Here is a 23,447-nt window from a genome sequence, read left to right on the forward strand (position 1 = left end):
GATTACCTCCGAGAAACAAAAGACAACAAGGCAAGTGTCTTTACGTACAGTTCATGCAGACGAGAATGTTGACACCTCGGTCCTGTATTTTTGGAAAATAGGAACCAAGTTACTTAGAGAACAAGAAATCCAACCATAAAAATACTTTTATGAGTGAGGATAAGCAATAAGTATGAGAATAATTCTATGCGAAGGGGGAAAAAAAACTCAATTCCCGTCTGAGTCAGCCTCCGCTTTTGAGGATTCTGAAATTTATAGCCGACAACATTGTAAGTCATGGGATTTTGTGAACCTCGACTTTCCTGCCCATCAAAATAATTTTTGTAATTTCTGTAATATATTCTTTTCGTGTACGCGTTTCATGCTTGCAAAATTAAAATCATTCAGTCGTTGATAGGGTTGGGAAATTTCTCTTGTTTTTTTATATGATGTGATGTTCAAAGTGAAAATTTTAAGCTTAATTAGCTGCTTCTAAAACCTGATATTCCTGATCATGGACTTGATTATGAGTTGGAAACGATGAACATCAGAAATCAGTATATTCTAATTTGTTTAAATCAATGCATTTAGGATGCTGTTATTCTTTTCTTTAATAATCAAATGATCTAAGAGGTAAATTAATGATTCCATCTCTTTGATCAAAATACTTCAGTCAAAATTGATAATAGTATAGATTCCGATATGAAATATCACGAATCAAGTTTAATAGGTTAACTGATTTATTAATTTTATTGACCTATTAATTGATATTTAAGTTAAAAATTAATAAGAATACATTTAGCAGACTTTTTTATTTCTCATTGCTACTGTCATTTTTGTTCTCATTAGGTTTCTAATTCTTCTTAAGCTTTGTACGGACAAGATTCTATCTATAAAGATTAAGATAACCTCAAATACTCTAATTTGAAAAAATAATAACAATAACAAATAATCAACATGGTAACAATGAATCTGGACGTTTGACATGTCTTCAAGGTAGTCGTACTTGGGAAGATACAAATGGTTTCAGCACCTCTTCAGTTCTTGTAGAATTCTATCAGCAAAGAGAGATCGCCATCAGCGGACGACACAGTCGACGCGAAATTTATAATGTTCATCTCTCGTGGTTCAGAATTCTATCCACTCTTTGTATGATCACAACCCATAGCATAAGAAACCCTCGAGGATCAGATCCAACATGAGGTGATCCGATGAACGAGAACTGTTGATATGATGAGATTTCCATGAAGTAAGTGGTGCAGCATTAGGCATACGAGATATCTATCAACCAGTAGTAGTACTTCATGGCTCATCACCGTCATCATCTTCTTCTCGGCCGCATCACCCACTTCTGCCGCCACCCGATACGCGTACAGGTTCGAGGGAAATGGGTAACCTAAAGAAGTGCTCCTCTCCCCTCTCATCGATCTTCCTCACCCATCTGCTTTTGCTGCGCGGCCTCCTCCGCCCTGATCCCTTCGCGCTCTTCCGCCGTTCCACGCCGCCTGCCGTCGTCCCCGTCCTTCCCACCTCCTCAATCTTCCCTATCATCGTCACCTCCATCCCATCTTCGCCTATCGGCCCCTCCTCCCTCCCCGCAGACAGTTAGCGATCGCCACCGAACTCCTCGGATTGAAGCGGAGCAGCTCGAGCAGGCCTGCGTACGGGTCGGACTTGCAGCCCACCAGAGAGCAGCCGATGTGCTCGTGATACGGGTCGCCCACCTTGAACTCCACCGCGTCGTCCACGCCGGACTCCTCGACGACATCCTTCGTGGGAGCGAGCGACACCTCCTCCGGGATGATGCAGACGAGTCTGCCTCCGGTTTGTCGAGCTGCGGCGGCGAGTGCTCCCGTGGATTGGGATGCCTCCGGTGAGACTTGTACTATTAGCTTGGCACCCATGCCGGCCGCCAGGGCCGATACGAACTCGTCGCTCGCAGGTTCCGCTGATGGATGACCATCATTTCTTCTTCTTCTTCTTCTTCTTCCACTGTCCCGGGAAAGCTAGAAAAGGAAGAGAAAACTAGCGCATTTAGCTCGTTCATAGGTTGATTTAAATGCCTTGTATTTCCGACCATATCTAACACCCAAACTTGGAGTATATACTTTACGATCTTAATAATACATCTGATTTCGTGCTCTTACAAAATATATCTTTGTTTAAAGACTGTGAACTATTAAATTACATCAAAACTTGTGAACAATGAAAGATATGTTTATATATATGCTTTGTCCGATGGAAGGTCACATAAACTTACTGTTACAGACAAAAGAGTACTTTTGATTTCCCTACATTCTTGGCGAGTGATCAATGGTTGCAGAAGATGTTTGATCCAAGAAGAAAAAGTTGTATGCAATAAGAAAGATAAAGGTAGATTGGTTTCCAAAGAAACTCACACGGTCGATTTGCTTGAAATTAATGCATAATATTTATATATATTAATCGACAGGAGAAACAGAAGAAAGTGGAAAGATTACCGGTTTGAGAGTGTCTAAGCAACCATCGACAGCGTTTTCTCGAGACCAAACCATTCTTTTCATCTGTTTCTCCTCCACCAATTAATGTGATTCTCCCCAACACCGTTGCGTGTGCGATAGAACCAAAGAGTTAACAGAGCGAGAGAGAGAGAGAGAGAGAGAGAGGGGGGTTGGGGATCGAAGAAGAAGCAGAGGAATTAATAGAAGGTGGGGAAGGTGGTGGCTATCGCTGTAGACTACGTGTTTTGGTCGTCATCGACGCTGGCCTTAGCGAAAGGTGAAGGCTATCATACAAAGCAAACCCGTCCCGATCGGTGATACACTTCAGCCGCGTCCGATTCCTCGGCGACTTGGGTCAAACGCTGCCTATTTCTAAGAAATATGTCCATATTTATCGTTGCAGAAAATTAAAAATAGTTATAAAATCTATCTCTTCAACATCTGCAAGGTGTTATGATTAAAGCTAAGCTAATGATCTATCAAAGTCTAAACTACCCGATAATTATAGTAACCATTTTTAATTCATGTCTTGATATAACATATGTATATGTACTTATGTATATAAAAAAAACTAAATTCTTGGTTTTAACTCACACTTAATTTGATCATCGAAGTAATAATATCTTTATTTAGTTTATGAAGTTGCAGATATACATATATCAATCTAACATTGGGATCCATTTTCACGGTAATAACGAAGACAAAAAAAATAGAGTGAAAAAATTTTGTGACGTGAGGAGGAAACGATCAACTCGAATGATGATATCAGCGTGACTGGTCCAGCAAGTCTGGCTGTCATCCATAATTCCGTGATGTTGATATGTAAGCTTCAGCTAAAAATAGCCATTAGTCCTTCAGTGATTCATCAGAGTATAATGCATGGGGCTGCATGACAGTCAGCCTTGTCTGTCATCATCATCGTAAATGGATTGCACTTGAGAGACGAAGCTTTTATCTTTCCAAGGTTGGCTGATGCTCACACTTCCTCTTGAATTATTTGTGCAAATCCACCTTTTTGTGGACTTGGATGGAGTTTGATTGGCATTTATTATGGTCTGCTCCATGCCAGCCTGCTGCAGTTTGGATGTCTTCTGCTTGTGGTTCCCGCTGCCTCTTCGAGAGAGAGAGAGAGAGAGAGAGAGAGAGAGATGCAAGTCTCAAACAACATATACTGATAACTGTGACCTCTTAGCTTTTATTTGATTTCATTATTCTTCGATTGATGTAAGATTAAATATGTCTATTACTGCTCCGATTCGACGTCATATGATAAATCATTATTTATCTTCGTATTAGTATAAACAAATCCTCACGACTGATTACGACAAATGATAACTAATCACACGAGTATTATTATTTAGATGAAAAACATGAATCACGAATGATAGGGAGGAGAAATGAGTACTCCATTGGCAAGGCATATACTCGACGTCACGTAGAGATTAGCCGAGGAGACATTGCCTGGCGTGGAGTAGTCCCAAAGCCAAGCGAAGAGATGTGTATGTATGCTTTGTGATTCCTCCCTCATCGAGCACTGTAATCTTTTGCTGTCGAGCAATGTAATCTTTTGCCATCCACCCATTTGGTGCCATTTCATATGTGAAATCTAAGTTGGATTTATAATGTACATTGTACTGTTGTAGTAGTAGTAGACACGTACACAGAAACAATAATACATGCATTCACAGGCCACAGTGTGTGTGTGTTTTGGGCGTCGACAAAGCGTTTATGAATTACATATATATATATATATATATATATATATATATATATATATATATATATATATATATATATATATATATATATATATCCAACTTGAGATGACAATTCCTGGTACACCTTTATGAATTACATAATTATGAAAAAGATCAAATGTATGTTTTCATAGGCCAAGCTACCCAAAAAGTTTTGGGATGAGGTTTTAAGGACTGTAGTTGATGTGATCAACTTATTACCATTTACAGCCCTAGATAGTGATATTACAGAGTATGTATGGTTATGGAAAAATGTTTCATACAGACATTTAAGAGTGTTTAGTTGTCGTATAAGAAGATTTGATTGTCATAGAAGAAATATATCGAGAAGGTATTGAAAAGGTTCAGTATAAACAATACAAAGCCAATTGGTTCTCCTCTTGCAAGTCATTTTAAGTTATGCTTGGAACATAGTCCTTCAAGTGATGAGGAGAAAGAGAAAATACAAAAGGTTCCTTATGCTTCAGCAGTTGGAAGTTTAATGTATCCGATGGTATGTACGAAGCCGAACATCGCATATGTAGTGAGTGTTACTAGTATATTTCTTGTAAATCCAAGCAAAGAGCACTGGGTAGCAATGATGTTTGTTTAAGCTTTGCAGGATCAGAATAATGGTGACAAAGACAAGAAACAGGTTGGTGAAAATGACAAAAAACAAATCACGACGAAGACAAAAAGTGAGATAAGAGTTGAAGGCCTTGGGAAGCCTCTTAAAATTCTTAAAAACCCAAAAAAGAAACCAGATTCTGATGAAGAAAAGACTTTAACCATTGACAGGAAATCATCTGATGAGATGCATGAAAAACAGAATACAAAGTTGCCTATCAAGGAACCTAAGGTAGAAAGCAAAGAAACTGAGAATTCTTGCAAGCTCAAAGATTTGTTGACTGAACCTGTATATACAAGGTTGCTAGAATCTAATACTGGACTTCATTTGAAGGTATGCACAAGTCACATGAATATATGCAGGTTATGCCTTATTTCAGGTGTATGTTCTGATTTTTCTACTGCTATCTCAGGTGTTGATTGTCAGTTGCAAATTCATGTCTTACTATTACAGAATTAGTAACTTTGTTTGTTTATTCTAAAGTTTCAGTTCTGTTGTACATATGTACACTTATCTGGGCTATGTATCATTAGTTAATTCCTGTCTATATCACAATTACTACTAAATAACATGTAAATTTATTGTCTGTGTGTGTATCATCTTAACTTACATAGAAACATATATTAAGATTACAATTAATTTGAAGATGAGAAGCTGATCTATTCTCATGATCAGTCTCCACAGGAATTAACTGAGATGGCAATGAGATATTATGATGAAGTTGCTCTCCCAAAGTTGGTATGCCTGAGTACAATTTTTTCATATTTAATTCATTATTTTCTGTTTTAGTATGGAATGATGGTTAATGAGTATTATTTGTACCTTGGCATGTATTCAGGTCTCAGATTTTGGGTCATTGGAGCTATCACCTGTTGATGGTCGTACTCTAACTGATTTCATGCATACAAGAGGTCTAAGAATACGCTCTCTTGGGCAAGTTGTGAGTCACCTTTAGCTTGAAGAGGCTGAATATATCTTTACTTTCACAAAGTATTTTTCCTAATTATATTAAATGCAATATTATGTACAATATCTGTCAGGTCAAGCTTTCAGAGAAGCTGTCTCATGTTCAGTCACTCTGTATTCATGAGATGATAGTAAGGGCTTTTAAGCATGTTGTACGAGCTGTGATTGCTTCTGTTTCTGATACTGGAGATTTATCTATATTGATGGCTGCAACACTTAACATGCTCCTTGGGCTTCCTGATTCTGATGTTTCACATTCTGCTATACGTGTGCACTTTCTAGTCTGGAGATGGCTTGAAGTATTTCTAAGAAAGCGATATAACTGGGAACTTACAATCTCAAACTATAATGATATAAGAAAATATGCTATTTTAAGAGGGCTATGTCACAAGGTAATGATCATTTTTCATTTCTGTAAATGATATTTAATTTTCCTTTCATCTTACATGTTCAATTTTCTTAGGTGGGAATTGAATTGGCACCCAGAGACTTTGATATGGATTCAAATTTCCCCTTTGACAAATCAGATATCATCAGCCTTGTACCTGTGCACAAGGTAAAGCTGCTAAGATGGTCTTATTTGAAATATGGTATCTACCATAATGTATCTTACATTCTTAGTGCTTTTGAATCTTTTGCAGCAAGTTGCATGCTCATCTGCAGATGCACGACAACTTCTAGAGTCTTCGAAAATGGCACTTGATAAGGGTAAAACTTGAAGACGCAGTCAACTATGGAACAAAGGTAATTCGTCATAAGATACTGTACAGGTTAACTTCTTTGTAAAGACCTTTTTTCTCTTTCATTTGCTTTTGGTATGAAGGTGTAGTTGGATGCAGGCTCTGGCAAAATTAATTGCAGTCTGTGGTCCTTATAATCGGATGACTGCTGGAGCCTACAGTCTTTTAGCTGTTGTTCTCTACCATACTGGTGACCTTAATTAGGTAGCTTTCAGATATTTGTGTCACTGAAGGCCATGGTTCTTATGATATGGACTTATGGAGTATCTTACGATCTGTTATGTGCCATGGTTCTCTCTTTTCTGATATCTTAAAAGGAACCTTGTTAAATGGTCTATTTGAGTAAAATTGAGCAGATCAATTATGTTTTTACCAATCCAATGTCAAAAATACACCATTATGGACAATTTAAATTTGCCAAGTCCAACGATCTGAAATTTGGAGAATTGTAATGTAAAGTTTGTGTCATGGGTGATTATGTTCCGAGTGATTGAAACCGTTTTTTGTAATTCATATTTCATAATATTGACATGTAATTCTGTTGGAAATTTAGTTGGTAGCTAATTTATGCCTTGAATAAGTGCATGCAGGACCATTAGTGGGTCATGAGGTTGAAACAGATCAAAGAGCGATAAACCACAGTTCAATATTTTAATACAGCATTTGTGTTCCTGACTTGTGTCCTCTTTTAGTAGATCAATGTCTAATTCTAATTGGATTTATCTGTTTTTTAATGGCTTTTGCAAAGATCTGAATCGAGTTAAACCATGAAACAGTATTCTACCACTATGGTTTCTTACGCTAAGATGAATATTATAATATGCTATATGGTGTTTTTTACTATTTAAAATTTTATATATCACTTCAATTATTAGGGATGACTTTTAGGAACTTTCTGTTATAAATTTTGAACCTGTGCTCCTGTCTTTGGCTGGGATTATACTAAATTATTGCAACTTTTAGGCCACAACTTATCAGCAGAAGGCATTGGACATAAATGAGAGGGAGCTTGGATTGGATCATCCAGATACAATGAAGAGCTACGGCGACCTAGCTGTTTTTTACTACAGGCTTCAACATACTGAATTGGCTCTAAAGTAACTTCAATTCTTATTTGTTGTAGTATCAAATCTTAGATAGTGTTCTTTTGATTGGGAATTCTAATATCTTGAATTATTAGATATTCCATCTTTTGTTTTTATAATGACTTGAACATTGGTACTGTCTTATAAGATATTATTGCAGTATAATATATTAGGATTCGAGGAGATATAAACTTAGAATTAGTGCCTCTTCTAGATAGAAAAAAAGAAGAAGACTTCTGGCAGGTAACGGTCAAAAATTTTTAACTAGGTTATTTGCATGAAATGATCTTGATGAATTAATACATAAAAGTAGAAATTTTAGTCTTGAATTCTAGATTACCAAACTAAAAAGATGGTTTCACTTAAAACAACATTCTTAGCATAATACTTGTAAAGTTAAGGAGAAGCCTTTCTTCTACTATAAGCATTGAAAAGAAGTTTGTAAGTTATTCAGCATGAATGCAATGATTGAGATATTTGTACAATTTGTTCATTGTATATCATGCTTCCCAGCACATGTAAAAAATGTCTACATGTCAGAAGCTATTTAATAATGTAAATCTTCTAACTATGACAAAGAAAGCTTTATGATATTAATTAGTGAAGGATAGAGCTTTAAACATACAGAGTTTGTCGTAGGAGTACCATGGTAACAAAGTATTTAGAAAAAATTGCATCTATATCTTTTCTTATGTTATTCTTTAAAAGCTTAAAGAGTGACAAATGGTTTATCAAACTTATCAGCATTGTAAAAATTCAGGTTCCTCCGGTCCACTGTGACCATCTTATGAGAGAGAAAGAACACATCGGAATTTTGGTTGGAGAAAGAAGATAGCTCCATTAATATCACATGATTAGTTATAACATGGATTTATTAGCCAAATGGTGAAGAGGAAACTTAAAAATTTTAACACTTAGTCTTGTGGAAGGAGATTGAATAGGTTCTTGTCATAGGCTTGTCAAGAGACCAGACAAATTTCATAAAGTTTCTCCCATTTTTCTCAGTCTAGTCGGGGAATAAATTTTTATGGCCGTTGACAAAGGCCATTGTTCTATTTTAGTCTCATGTGTGACATGTCTTGAGTGTTTTCTCTGTTTGGTCATTGCTCATTTTTAGCTTGTGTTTTGAAGCACCGAGGTTTATATTCTTGATGTGTTATCATGAGGGTTGGTTGATATGACCGGTTAAACAGAGAATTTTTTTTTTACATGCCAATGCAAAACTTAATATTAAAGCTTCCATGACACATATCTGTCTTATGGTTTTGGTTATGTCTACTCTATTATTATGCATATTAGCTAAAATATGCAAAGATGGCATTTTCTTCGTTTTTTTGCCACAAAGAATGCAGCTTAATTTGAGAACAATGGCTTTCTAGATTTAACTTTAATATTTACTTCGTACCTGAAAATTAATGTGTGCATAAAAAGTTGAAGAACAGAAACTAACAAAAATTAAGCTTCTTACTTTCCAGGTTAGTATTGTTATGTTTTGGTGTTTGTATTGGAAATAATAAGCCAGGACCATGCTTCCATTATATGTTATTTACCATCACCCTTAATTTTTCTCCTGTTACTTGTTAATCAGGTATGTGAAACGTGCGTTGTATCTTGTGCATCTTACTTGTGGACCATCTCATCCAAACACAGCTGCTACATATATTAATGTGGCTATGATGGAGGAAGGCCTGGGAAATATACATGTGGCACTTAGATATCTTCATAAAGCTTTGAAATGCAATCAGAAGTTGCTTGGTCCTGACCACATTCAGGTTTGTTTTTGTTCTCAAATTCTGTTTCTTCTTGTGTCTTTTTATTTCTGAAGTAGTCATAACATTCTTTTAAGATAAGCAGCTGATGCTTATTGTAGTTCGGTGTTAGAAATCATAAATTATTACAATAATTGGTTAATGAAGTCCCACAGAAACATTATTAATTACTTTGAGATGATAAGGCATGTATTACAGAGTGACTTCTAGCTAGTTCACCCCTAATCTGCTCACCTAGTGACCTGGATAATTAGGTGATCTAGAACCCCTTATCTATTGACCTTCTGCTGTGTGGGAGAGGGCTTTGCCAAAGCAGTATAAGTTAGCAGGTTCGACTTTCAGCAATCCATATAAATTAGGAGCATCATTGGCCTGTTATCAAGGGGTTCAGTTATATGCTTCATTAGACAATCTCTGGAACCCATTAGCCAAAGTTTGCCACACACATTATTATTCTGCCCTAACAAGAGTATACCATTCTCGGTCATGCAACCAAGATTTGTTATACATAAGAAAATGGGACAGCAATTCATTCCTTTTTAATTTGTTAGTTTGGGTTTGAACAAGTACATCAAGCAAAATCAGATGAGCTTAAAATCTATCATGTGGTAGAGTACAAAAGGTTTTGGGATCTATAAGAAAAGGATTGCTTTCATATCAAGGTCATCTGGGATGACCTAGTCAGCTTAATACCTAAGCGAACTCCTTCACTCTATTTTCTCTCTAACCTCCTCTTTCTACTCAACATGAGAAAACAATCATTTCCAAGTTCAAAATGGGCATTCCCTTTTGGATACTCTATTATATTTTGAAACACAGGTTACTTGACAAATAAAAAGTTCAATATCTCTAGATGCATTCCATATCCATACTCTAGTGGGACATCTAGTTTGGCTCCTTTGTGACCTCTGAAATGTACGAGCCATACCTTTCTACTTGTGGGGGTTAAGGCTGCGTACATTGTCCCTCCCGGATACTGAATTAATGTGCAAGTGTTAAGAGTGTTAGGCTGCCACTTTGTATACACCTCCAATATTTATTAGAGCTGACTATCTTCTAGATATGTCCAAGGGTACTTCTCGAACACTTTGTAAGTCACTAGTTTATATTTTATTATCGATTGGGAAGAGCTCATTATTTTATCATCTTTAATAGTTCAAGTAGATGGGGATCCACAAAGCATAGTCTATGGAATATAGATTTGATTTTGACTGTTACCTTTTACATTATTCTCTTTTCCTTACAAGTATATCAATATAAGATTTTGTTCTAAAAGGTGTTTTACAATGTACTGCACTAAGATGCTTGTCAACACTTTTTTTCTTCCCATCTTTTGATTCAGAACTATATATTTTCTTAAAGCAAAAATATGAGATTTCATTGTATACATGATTTTGCTGCCACATACACTCTGTCTCACTCTTTCAAAATTTTACTTGTTCCCATATCTTCGTCTTGTTATTTTCATTTCATTGCAAAACCAACACCAATTGTTTCCAACTATGTAAGGGAAAAAATTGCATCTCTGTTTTCTTGTGTTCTTGTATGGAGATGGTACACACACAGACATGATGTAGATGGACATACATAGGAACACAAAAATAATGGACACTAGCTGCATGTGTACGTGGAATGAAGTGGTTTTTTTGTCTCAAAACAGTCTCTTTTTCAGAAAAAGAGCTTCTGATACTAACTTGCCTTTTCAAATTAGTCCTCTGATTGGCTCTCTTATGATAACATGAAAGTTAATTTTTGGCAGATAAAAAACCTATCAACTTTATAGTATAATGATAATATCTTTTCCAGGTTTGCCTGTGATAAACCAGATTTATAATTTCATTGAATGATCTCACACTAACTGTCTTTTAACTTTCAATGTCTGATGTAAGTAGTTCCATTATTATTTTTTTGCATTGGATGGTAGACCTTATTTTATTTTTATATGAAGAGTATTAGGTATATATATAATATATGTATCTAATTTTCTACATTACATTAGACCGCAGCAAGTTACCATGCGATAGCTATTGCACTATCCTTGATGGAAGCATATCCTTTGAGTGTTCAACATGAGCAAACAACATTACAAATACTTAGAGCAAAGCTTGGTCCAGATGACTTGCGTACTCAGGTGATTTATGCATATCTTTATATGGAGAGACATCAATAAAACTTTTTTTTTCTTAATTCTGCATCGATTTAGTTTCTTGACTCACAGAGTTGCCATTTGATTTCGCAGGATGCTGCTGCCTGGCTTGAGTACTTTGAGTCAAAGGCTATTGAGCAGCAAGAAGCTGCTCGAAATGGTACGCGGAAGCCTGATGCATCTATTGCCAGCAAAGGCCACCTGAGGTACAGCAATAATTGCAGTGATTAGGTTTAACATGCTTTAGGTCACAAATACTGTGAGCATGCTCACTCTGCACTTATTGCTGATATACGTGATCTATATAACGTCATCCTCGTGCACTAAAATTAATATTTTCATTGACTAGATGTGCCAACTGAATTTTCTACTTCCACTAAAATGATGAATATCCTATGCCTGATCTCCTTGATTTCATTGATTCCAACCAAGATGGTAGAGGAAGAGATGCTGAATCCCTGAAGAGGAAGAATCTGGGTTTAATGGTATGTTGATAAGCCTTTATCTTGTTTAAATACTTCTGAGAATCTAATTGTGTATTTATGTTTGGTCATGTTGGCTTACATGTTTAATATATCCGCTTGCTACCTGAATGATTTTTTAAGTGGTAGATCGAATAAATGTCAAAGACAACATTTATAGAGCCAATAATTTCATGCTAACTTTGGTGGTGAATTAGGTCTTAGGTAGTATATAGTTTAACAGAATAACCTAATTTATAGCAAATATCAAGTTAGTCACTTGAAATAATTCAACTTGTACTTAATTTTTGCATCTAAATTAGTGGTAAACTGAATAAATTTTGAACTTAACACTCATAGAGCCAATTGTTTCATGTAAATATTGGCAATAAATCAGGTCTAACATAATATAGTGAGCAAACTATGCTAATTTATAACAAGCAACTAACAAGTTACTCACTTAAAATTTTTCAAATTGTACTTAGTTTTTACAGCTCTTGCTGCCTGCTACCAATCACTTGATTATAGGCATGCATTTATTTTACCTTGTCTGCCCTGCTTCTGGTTCAAGAAGATACTGCCTTATTGCTATATAACCTGTCCAAGTATTTGAAAGAGAGTCCAACTGAACCTAGAAAACAGAAGTAGATCCTCACTCTTAATTGTTGTGCATGTGGATAATCAAAATACTCAAGCTTTATGTATCAGTACTAGAAAAATATTTTTTGAGAAACATGTCCTACATCCAGCTAGTCTTCAAAATCATGATGTTAAATGAGAATTCGCTGCAAAGGCCATACTGTTTTTGCATAACAGTGTCCTTTAGGTATTTTTTATTGGTTATGAACAATATTTTCATAGTTTCAGAATTCTTTTAGTGTTTGATACTTAATTGCAACACAAACCAACTTATATTAACTAGATGCTTGTGCACTCTTTAATTAAAATCAAAATGTATTCCAGATTATTTATAGTATTTAAAAATATATATTTTTGTGTTACTGGGCAGTTTTTCTCTCTGTACTAAGATGCTAATGTAGTTGCTGAAAGAAATTGATGATGAATCAGACACTTAACCTATAAATGGAGCCAATAAAAAGTATTGAACACCAACCCATTAACTTCTATGAATGGAGGGCGGTGTTCTAATACCAATAATAAACAACACCCAACACTTTCGACGAATACTACGATGCCAGTATTCTCAAGCTCATGAACAAATAGGCACCTGGAAGAACAGAGGGGCTCCACGAATTCACACGAGCAGCGTTCGTTCCGCCGATAGAAAAGAGGCTTTGCTCTTCCTTTTTGGCCCGTCTACTGAGACAAAGAAGCGAAGGTCGCCATTGGAGATAAGAGAGACAGAGGAGGAGGCGATTAGAAACGGAAGCAATGGGAGGATAGCGAGAGGAGGAGAGAGGAGCAGCGAGTGGGCTATGATAAGGGACGAAGGGCTGAGATCTAACCATCACAAAGGCCGTTGGCAGCTTATGACCGCGTCCCCTGCCCCGAAACCAGTCATCGCTTTTTCAGTCTCGTATTCACGTATTCTCCCCACTCGTGTCTCTCATGCCTGACTATATCACCGCAGGCGTCATTGTCACCGCAGTGACGGGTCCCACGTTCTCGAGGCAGGCGGGTACGCGATCGGAAAACTCCTGCTCTGATCTGTATCGCCCCATGTCTACGTAGAAATACGTATTTCGAAAATTTCCCCGGACCCCATCGTGGCCCTTGGATCGATGATGGAGGGTGAGGATGCGCCCACCCAATACGGGTCGGACGACGGGGAACGGAGCAGTAGCTCCGGACCTGTTTGGTCCATTAATGGTTTTGGGTTGTGGGAGGAGCACCCTTTTTGGGCTGCTCCCGATGCTTGGGGGCTTAAGAGCTACAAGTCGGATCCGGGTCTGCTAAGACACCACACTATTGTTGGCCTGCGGCAGCTTGTTGTCACGAACGGTCGTCGCGCACCCGCAACAACTCCGTTCAACGAACCGTTCGTCGCTCACACCCGCATGTACAGCTGCTCGACAGCATGTTTCCTCATGGTTTTGGGTCATTTTGCTTGTAAATATGTAAGTTCGAACAAGCTGCAGCGTTGCAAAGCGACCGCTCACCGAACCGAGCAAAACAGCCCCAAAACAGCCCAAAACGGCTCCGTTTTCGCGTGCCGCGGGAGGTGAGCGGAGTGCTGCCTCCGCTCACCAAAATGTCAGCCATCTCAGCACCCAGGAACCCCCCGGGTGGCACATGGCTGGATGGGGCTTCGGTTATATACCGGGCGTTGAACACTCTTTCGCAAGTTCGCACGTGACCTTTACGGGAACTTGGTTTTGCGCCAGGGACCAGGTGAGCGGCTGTTTGTGGGCTTGCAGCTGTTCGTTCATCCTTGAAAGCCTTGTTTTTCTCCCTCTCCCTATTTTCTCTTGTGCACACAGGGTGTTCGTCGAATTGCTTGTAAAGCTTTCCTTTTCGCGAGACTTCGGGACTTTTCCGTTGCTCGTTCTTTCGATCTAACTTTCTTTCTCTTTTACAGGTCCTTCGGGACCTGCGAGAGGTTACAAAGTGGCTGATCCTTGCGGAGCAAGATCGCAAGGGCGAAGCGCGACTTAGGCAACACAAGCTAAGTTCGCGTCTTTGCGACGAGGGTGACTCGTGACTTAGGCAACCCAAGCTAAGTTCGCGTCTTTGGCCGCAAGGGTGCATCACGCCTTAGGCAATTCCAGCTAAGGTCGTGACATTGTGGTATCAGAGCGGGCAAGCTCTTCGACCGAACAGCGAACGAACTTCGCAACTTCGCCATGGCAAAGCATCGTGGCGAATCAAGCAAGACGGGGCAGGCCGGACCCTTGCCCCAAGCAGCCGCAGGTGGGCTGCATGTGCACACTCGCTCTCATGTTGTTGGAGCCGCTCACGAGGATCGTGGCAGCGAACAGGATGAGCGAGAAGTTGGCAACTCTCCGCGAGCGGAGGAAGCGCAATCTGGTGCGCTAACTGGGAAAAAGAGTCATAAGGAGAGACTCACGACGGCGGAAACCCGCCTGGATGTTCTGGAAGCGAGCATGGAGGAACTCTACCATGGCCAACAAAGACTTGTTGGGGTAGAGAGCTCGCAAGAGGAAGCGGAGTCCAGGATCGACAAGGTCGAGGCCCTAGTCGACCGACTGTCCGATGACACTAAGGACTCCGTGCAGCACTTACAGGATGTTGTGGCGGAACTCACGGCAAAGGTGGCTATGCTCACAAGAATGCTAAATGCGGGAGGAGGCAACACCCGCGTTGCACCGCCACAAAACTTGAGGGCACCTGAGCCCCATGGATACGGAGGGGCCAGAGATGCCAAGGAGCTCGAAAACTTTCTGTTCGACATGGAACAATACTTCCGAGCCACGAGGCCCGATTCTGAAGATACCAAAGTTTCCATAGCAACGATGTATCTGAATGGAGATGCGAAACTTTGGTGGCGAACTCGTTGGGAGGAGATCCAACAAGGTCGGTGTCGAGTCGACACATGGGAGGACTTGAAGTGGGAGTTGAGAACTCAGTTCCTACCGGAGAACACAGAGTTCGTCGCAAGAAGGAAGTTGAGACAACTCCGCCAAAGTACCACCATCCGAGACTATGTGAAGCAGTTTTCTGCACTGATGCTGGACATACAGGACATGTCCGAGAAGGACAAGTTGTTCAGCTTCCTTGATGGTTTGAAACCATGGGCTCAACAGGAGCTGAATCGAAGGAATGTTACCGACGTGGTCGGGGCAATTGCAGCTGCAGAAAGGCTCACCGACTTCGTTTCCTCGGAAGACCCAGCAAGAAGGAAACAATCTTTAGGCAATCGCCCTCCAAAACATTCTCGAGGGAAGGAGCTCGGAGGCGAACAGAAGAAGAAGAGCTCCCACAAAGGGTCGAACCCCAAAGGCAATGCCTCAAAACCTGGAGGATGCTTCTTGTGCGGAGGACCGCACATGGTAAGGGAGTGCCCACAAAAACAGGCACTCAATGCTTTTACGGCTTCCATCCACCCTCCCCGATCGGACAAAGGCAAAGCTGTTGCTCCTAGTTCGAGCAGTTCAGAATCCAGCAGCGATGACGAGGAGTCGCAAGGACCCCGAATGGGAGCAATGCGTTTGTTGAACGCTATGCGGGGTCAAGTGGGGGAGAACATAAAGACAAAGGCACAAAAAGCAGGAAGTAGTGAACTGATGTATGTGGACATCAAGCTGAATGGCCAAACGACCCGTGCCATGGTGGACACGGGCGCTACCCACAACTTCATAGCCGATCGTGAAGCACAACGACTTGGGTTGACATTGGAGAAGAGCCCAAGCCGAATGAAGGCGGTGAACTCGGAGGCCAGGCGAATCTCCGGGTTGGCGAAAGGAGTTCCCATCAAAATCGGGACATGGAGCGGGAACATCAACATGATGGTCGTGCCATTAGACGACTTCCAAGTGATTCTTGGAATGGAGTTTATGCACGCGGCGAAGTTGGTGCCGATGCCGTTCTTGAATTCCCTATGTATGATGGGAGGCGATGACCCCTGCGTGGTTCCCGTCTCTCGGAGAGGAACCAAGGAGCCCCAACACATTTCGGCCTTACAATTGAAGAAAGGGGTGCGAAAAGGCGAACTGACATTCGTGGCTGCTATGAAGCTAGAGCCACTCAACGAAGAGGCCATTCAAGAACCTGCTGTGGTGGCGAACGTCCTGAAGGAGTTCAAAGACGTTATGCCACCCGAGTTGCCGAAGACTCTCCCACCACGCAGAGGCGTGGATCATAGTATCGAGCTGGAGCCAGGAGTCAAGCCTCCAGCGAGACCACCCTACCGCATGCCCCCGCCAGAGTTGGCAGAACTCAGGAAGCAGTTAGGTGAACCGCTAAGTGGTGGTCTCATCCGCAGCTCAAAAGCACCTTTCGGAGCTCCAGTTCTCTTCCAGAAGAAACAAGATGGGAGCCTCCGATTATGCGTCGACTACCGAGCCCTCAATAAAGTAACAGTGAAGAACAAGTATCCCATCCCGCTCATCGCGGACTTGTTCGACCAATTAGGCAAGGCGAAGTATTTCTCAAAACTCGACCTTCGGTCGGGATATTGGCAGGTGCGCATTGCTGAAGGCGACGAAGCAAAGACAACTTGTGTGACCAGGTATGGAGCGTTTGAGTTCTTGGTGATGCCTTTCGGCTTAACCAATGCTCCGGCCACATTCTGTACTCTCATGAACCAGCTATTCAAGGAGTATTTGGATAAGTTCGTGGTCGTCTACTTGGACGATATCGTCGTCTACAGCCAAACGCTCGAGGAGCACGTCAAGCACCTTCGGACAATTTTCAAGGTTCTCAGGGAGAACACGTTGTTCGTAAAAAGGGAGAAATGCTACTTTGCTCAAACTGAGATCCTATTCTTGGGGCATCGAATCGGTGATGGCTCCATTCGGATGGATAAGTCGAAGGTGCAAGCAGTTGCGGAATGGCGAACTCCAAAGAATGTGCCAGAGTTGAGATCCTTCCTTGGTTTCGTCAACTACTACCGACGCTTCATTGCGGGATATTCGAAGCGGGCAACCCCACTGACGGAGTTGCTGAAGAAGGAGCAGCCTTGGAAGTGGTCTGACAAATGTGAGATAACATTCCAGGATCTAAAGGCTGCTGTTCTAGAAGAACCAGTGCTCAAATTGCCAAACTATGGAGAGCCCTTTGAAGTCCATATAGATGCTTCGGACTTTGCTATTGGTGGAGTACTCATGCAAGAAGGTCATCCGGTGGCCTACGAGAGCCGCAAACTCAACGAGACCGAGAGGCGGTATCCAGTGCATGAGAAGGAGATGACAGCGGTGATCCACTGCCTACGAGTTTGGCGACACTACCTCCTCGGGTCACGATTTGTGCTGAGGACAGACAACATCGCCCTGAGCTATTTCCAAACTCAGAAGAAGCTCTCCCCAAAGCAGGCACGGTGGCAGGACTTCCTGGCTGAATTCGATATGGCAATGGAATACAAGCCCGGGAAGGCGAATGTCGTGGCCGATGCACTGAGTCGGAAAGTGGAATGCGTGAATGCTGCACAACTGGAGGGCAGAGGCCAAGCAAGTCAGTTACACTCCAACTTCCTTTCCCGAATCAGAGATGGACTGTATAGTGATCCCCAGGCAGTTATCCTGATGCAGCTCATCAAAGAAGGCAAGGCACGACGATTTTGGGTCCAGGAGGGACTTGTTTACACAAAAGGGAATAGGATTTATGTTCCCCGAGTGGACAATCTAAGGCGTGAACTCTTGAAAGAGTGTCACGATTCCCTTTGGGCTGGACACCCCGGCATTCACAGAACGTTGGCTCTCGTGGAGAGGGCCTTCTACTGGCCAAAAATGGGGATTGATGTGGAGGAGTATGTTCGAACATGCCTTACTTGCCAACAAGACAAGGTGGAGCAACGGAAGCCGGTGGGACTTTTGGAGCCGTTGCCCGTACCAGAAAGGCCATGGGAGAGCATTTCCTTAGACTTCATATCAAGTTTGCCACCTGTAGGGGGACTCGGATCGATACTCGTGGTGGTCGATCGGTTTTCGAAGTATGCAACTTTCATTGCTGCTCCCCTACACTGTTCAGCAGAAGAGGCGGCCAGACTGATGATGAGGGATGTAGTGAAGTATTGGGGAGTCCCACACAATATCATTAGTGATCGAGACGCTCGGTTTCTGGGACGATTCTGGACCGAGCTATTCAAATTGTTGGGATCAAAGTTATACTTCTCTACAAGCCTCCACCCCCAGACGGATGGCTAGACTGAAAGAATAAATTCGCTCTTGGAGCAGTATCTTCGGCACTACGTGAGTGCCAATCAACGAGATTGGGTGAAGCTGTTGGACATTGCCCAATTCTCCTACAACTTGCAGCGGAGCTCTGCATCCAACAAGAGCCCCTTCGAGATTATCACAGGACAACAACCGTCGACTCCGCACACCATGGCAATTGGGTATACCGGGAGTAGTCCATCAGCCTATCATTTCGCAAAGGAGTGGCATCGAAATGCAGATATTGCGTGGGCATACTTGGAGAAGGCGGCAAAACGGATGAAGAAGTGGGCAGACTTGGGAAGGCGACCACAAGAGTTCAAAGTTGGCGATTTGGTGTTGGTAAAGCTCCAACCAGCATCACTCCAATTCTTCAGGAACATAGTCCACAAAGGATTGGTGCGTAAGTACGAATGGCCCTTCCCAATTATCAACAGGGTATGCAATGTTTCTTACAAGTTACAGCTGCCGGCGTGGTTCAAAATTCACAACGTTCTTCACGCCAGCAACCTAAAGGCATACCATTCAGATCCGCAAGATGCTTCTCGAAGTGTTCCAACTCGGCTACCTCCCATCACAGCCTCCTACGAGAAGCGAGTGGAAACCATTCTGGCGGATCGCAAGATAAAGCTACCCAACGGAGCGGAGCAGACAGAGTACTTGGTGAAGTGGCGAAAGCTTCCCCGAACTGAAGCCAGTTGGGAGCCTGAAGACGCCCTGCGACATGAAGAAGAAGTCATCAACAACTACCACCAAGCGTCGACGAGGGCGTCGACAGTTTAAGTGGGGGAGAATGTCACGAACGGTCGTCGCGCACCCGCAACAACTCCGTTCAACGAACCGTTCGTCGCTCACACCCGCATGTACAACTGCTCGACAGCATGTTTCCTCATGGTTTTGGGTCATTTTGCTTGTAAATATGTAAGTTCGAACAAGCTGCAGCGTTGCAAAGCGATCGCTCACCGAACCGAGCAAAACAGCCCCAAAACAGCCCAAAATGGCTCCGTTTTCGCGTGCCGCGGGAGGTGAGCGGAGTGCTGCCTCCGCTCACCAAAATGTCAGCCATCTCAGCACCCAGGAACCCCCCGGGTGGCACATGGCTGGATGGGGCTTCGGTTATATACCGGGTGTTGAACACTCTTTCGCAAGTTCGCACGTGACCTTTACGGGAACTTGGTTTTGCGCCCGGGACCAGGTGAGCGGCTGTTTGTGGGCTTGCAGCTGTTCGTTCATCCTTGAAAGCCTTGTTTTTCTTCCTCTCCCTCTTTTCTCTTGTGCACACAGGGTGTTCGTCGAATTGCTTGTAAAGCTTTCCTTTTCGCAAGACTTCGGGACTTGTCCGTTGCTCGTTCTTTCGATCTAACTTTCTTTCTCTTTTACAGGTCCTTCGGGACCTGCGAGAGGTTACAAAGTGGCTGATCCTTGTGGAGCAAGATCGTAAGGGCGAAGCGCGACTTAGGCAACGCAAGCTAAGTTCGCGTCTTTGCGACGAGGGTGACTCGCGACTTAGGCAACCCAAGCTAAGTTCGCGTCTTTGGCCGCAAGGGTGCATCACGCCTTAGGCAATTCCAGCTAAGGTCGTGACATTGTGGTAAATATTAGCTCAGGTGAAATGTAAATCCAAGGAACCAGCGGTTGGGTCGCGGCCTGACTCGACCCATTCCCCAAGAGCCCATGGTCGAGTCAGAGCCTGACTCGACCCATTGAGCGTAAGGGAACAACAATTCTTTAAATATGCACTATAATTTATTATTTCATTAATTCTACTTGTTCATGCAATTTATGTTCATAATTAAGATAGAGTCAATGGAGTTGCACATCCGATGTGATTGGCACTACCGCCAAATTACGTTGGTGAATGAATTGGATTTGACGAACATGGGTGACTCTCTTTGCAATGCAATAAAATTGGTAGATATTTCTTATATCACGACACATTATTGCACGAAAAGTAAGTAATTGGGGAAAAGAAAAAGGAGGGGGAATTTGTTCGGGCAAACACCTAAACATCACCCATCACAATGATTCGAAGCATGGCCTCATTCATTTGGTGATGATGACAAGGGCTTCTTCCTCGGATTCTTGCAATGTATCGGGTATAAGTGGAGATATATTATTATCTGAAAAGCCTAATACATAAAATAAAATATTCCATGATAATTAGAATTCTTTGTGGAAATCTAATAATTATTCGCTACCATAGTTAGGTGGAAGTTCTTTCTAATTAAAACCTCCCTGGGAGACCATTAAAAAACATAATACTTAAAAAAATCATAATCAAAATCTTAGAATATCTCAAAGAAATTTCTTCCAATTTAATCTATATATATATGTTTTTTGTTGATAAGGGGTCCTAAAGGTTTTGTTGATAATTAAAATAAATAATATTTTCGAGGAACACACAAAAAAACCCAAAAAAATGACACCCCAAAAGGGATTTGAAAAAAAAAAGTATTTAAATATTATTTTAAGTGGGATAAAGATGACGGAGGGCGGATCTGTGTGCCCCGAAGCCACGTGGTCCTTAGGAGACACCAATACGGCTCCCCAACGGGCCCCGCGGCCCAAAGCGACAAACCCCGGTTTCTGCCACCCCTCGATCCGATTCCCGGTTCGCGTCGCCTCTTTCCGTTTCCCACGGGGCTCGGCGGACGGCGGTGGCACACGAGGACAATAGGCGACTGCGACCTCCAGCTGTCACCTCCCCACTGTAACCTTCTGCTGAGCCGGCGATCCTTACTTTTAGGACGAAAATACCCTCCGCATTACATATACGCGGTCGTTTTTACCTGAGCTTTAGGAAGGGTTACACCGTAATTTCATAACAGTGCAAGGGTGATTTGGTGCGTTGTCCTTGTATATTTCCCTGGCAAGCACATGGCTCCGCTCTCCTCTTTGTTTTCGTGCATACTATACATTGGTGATCGTAGGCATAGAAGAAAGGCAGAGGAGCGGAGTGGAGAGGAAGACGCAAGTTTCATAGTACGTCTTCTCCTCCTTTCTTTACCGATCATTTGGTCTCATATAGTTTAGTCGTGTGGTGATGTTTGCTTCTTCTTTTGGAGACACAGGTGTTTGCGATTTGAGCTAACAGGAGAGCAAGAGGAAGAGAGCAGAGATGGTGAATTACTGGAAGTCTAAAGTCCTTCCGACGATCAAGAAGGTGTTTGACAGGAACGGCAAGAAGGCTGCCGCCGCCGAGGCATGCAAGTCCTTCGACGAATCGAAGGTGCATGGGGTTTTGCTTCTCTTCTTCTTCTTCTTCTTCTTCTTCTTCTTCTTCTTCTCCCTTCGACTTGATCTGATCTCTACTGGATCCTTTGTTTGGTTCAGGAGGACATCAGCAAGGAGTTCGAAGAGAAGAAGACTGACCTGCAGCCCAAAGTTGTGGAGATCTACGAAGCTTCTGCCGTTGAAATCAAGGTTTATCGATCTTGAACTCATCCTCATGTTATTCACAGACTCTGTATCAAATACTTACAGCCTTCTGCAAATACTTGCTTTGGACGACGACAGACTCTGGTGAAGAAACCGACGGGGTCAGGACTGAAGAAGAAATCAACTGTTGTGATCAAGTTCATCGAGGAACTAGTGAAGATCGGTAATGCTTTCTCTGTCACAGATGTTATAGTTGTTTTGAGGTGATAGCGGAAGGGCTTGTGATGAGATTAGATCCTTGCGCAGAGTTCCCTGGCTCGAAGCCGGTGAGCGAGGCTGCCGCCAAGTACGGCCCCGGCCTCGTCTCCGGTCCCGTGATCTTCCTCTTCGAGCAGGTGTCCACCTTACTCCCCGCAGAGGAGCCGCCTGCTCCCGCCGAACCGGCCGTCGAGAGCACCAGCAAGGATATTACACCGGAAACCGCGGAGGAGATCAAGAAGGAAGAGGCTGAGGCGGAGGTGGAAGAGGCACCTGCCCCGGCCGACCCGGCTCCCTCGGACCCCTCCCCGGAGACGGAGAAACCGGCCGAGCCAGCGGCTGAACCCGCCAAGGCTTGATATAAACCACCAGCCTCCCGAACCGATCATTCCACCGCCACCTCGCCACCACCGCGCACCCAGTGTTTCCATGATTTATTATTCTTTCTCTTGTCTCTTCGTCAATTTGCTTCTCTTTCTCCTGTACGTAACTATGTCTTGGTTTCTCTCATTTTGCTTTCGGCAAGGGGACATGCAGGCCATGTAATATCATTATTAAGTGCAGTGTGGTGTTATGTTATATTTGGGATCGATAGCTTCATTCCATCTCTGTCAAGTTTCCTTGATGGAAGGCGTAAAAGAAGAAGGGCAAGTGTGTGTGTGTGTGTGTATATATATATATATATATATATATATATAGAGGAAGACCGAAGCTTGACGACGAAGAACAGAACGTGGTATCACCGACTGCAGTGGGCTCCATGCATCAACGTTCATCGATTGGTCATAATGTAGTGAACGCTCATCATTCAACCTAATGACTCCAACCATTCAAGTTAAATTACCAATAATAAATCATTAATTCCTTTCATAATTGGTTGATATGTTACAAGCTGTTAATTGGGAATTGGGATGGAGTCCAATCCCAGGAAAGTCATCCACCTTAGCTTAACTCGTGGAGATTAATAAAGAAATCATGTACAGTTTTTGCAAGTGGAATGTCATTTCTTTTCGTAATCTCCATCTAATTG

The 23,447-nt window shown here is 42.2% G+C and overlaps 2 protein-coding genes and 1 long non-coding RNA gene across 3 annotated transcripts; 2 read left to right on the forward strand and 1 right to left on the reverse strand.

The window, feature by feature from the left end:
* Positions 1 to 872: 872 nt before the first annotated feature.
* Positions 873 to 2,627, reverse strand: LOC135595681 (uncharacterized). The gene is made up of 2 exons (XR_010480599.1): positions 2,460 to 2,627; positions 873 to 1,985 (listed from the first exon to the last, which is right to left on the reverse strand). It is a non-coding gene; the product is annotated as an uncharacterized LOC135595681 (long non-coding RNA).
* A 3,888-nt stretch (positions 2,628 to 6,515) lies between these two features.
* Positions 6,516 to 14,474, forward strand: LOC135595695 (protein REDUCED CHLOROPLAST COVERAGE 1-like). Its single transcript, XM_065086961.1, has 5 exons — positions 6,516 to 7,626; positions 9,203 to 9,386; positions 11,383 to 11,514; positions 11,623 to 11,735; positions 11,879 to 14,474. Exons 1-5 carry the CDS (start codon positions 7,562 to 7,564, stop codon positions 11,889 to 11,891), a joined length of 507 nt encoding a protein of 168 aa, XP_064943033.1. The 5' UTR covers positions 6,516 to 7,561; the 3' UTR covers positions 11,892 to 14,474.
* Positions 14,475 to 21,048: 6,574 nt separating this feature from the next.
* On the forward strand, positions 21,049 to 22,996 carry LOC135595689 (plasma membrane-associated cation-binding protein 1-like). Its single transcript, XM_065086947.1, has 5 exons — positions 21,049 to 21,763; positions 21,853 to 22,010; positions 22,115 to 22,204; positions 22,298 to 22,382; positions 22,466 to 22,996. Exons 2-5 carry the CDS (start codon positions 21,900 to 21,902, stop codon positions 22,774 to 22,776), a joined length of 597 nt encoding a protein of 198 aa, XP_064943019.1. The 5' UTR covers positions 21,049 to 21,763; positions 21,853 to 21,899; the 3' UTR covers positions 22,777 to 22,996.
* The last annotated feature ends 451 nt before the right edge of the window (positions 22,997 to 23,447 follow it).

This window comes from Musa acuminata, chromosome BXJ1-10, assembly GCF_036884655.1.
Source record: "Musa acuminata AAA Group cultivar baxijiao chromosome BXJ1-10, Cavendish_Baxijiao_AAA, whole genome shotgun sequence".
Classification (NCBI taxonomy): domain Eukaryota; kingdom Viridiplantae; phylum Streptophyta; class Magnoliopsida; order Zingiberales; family Musaceae; genus Musa; species Musa acuminata.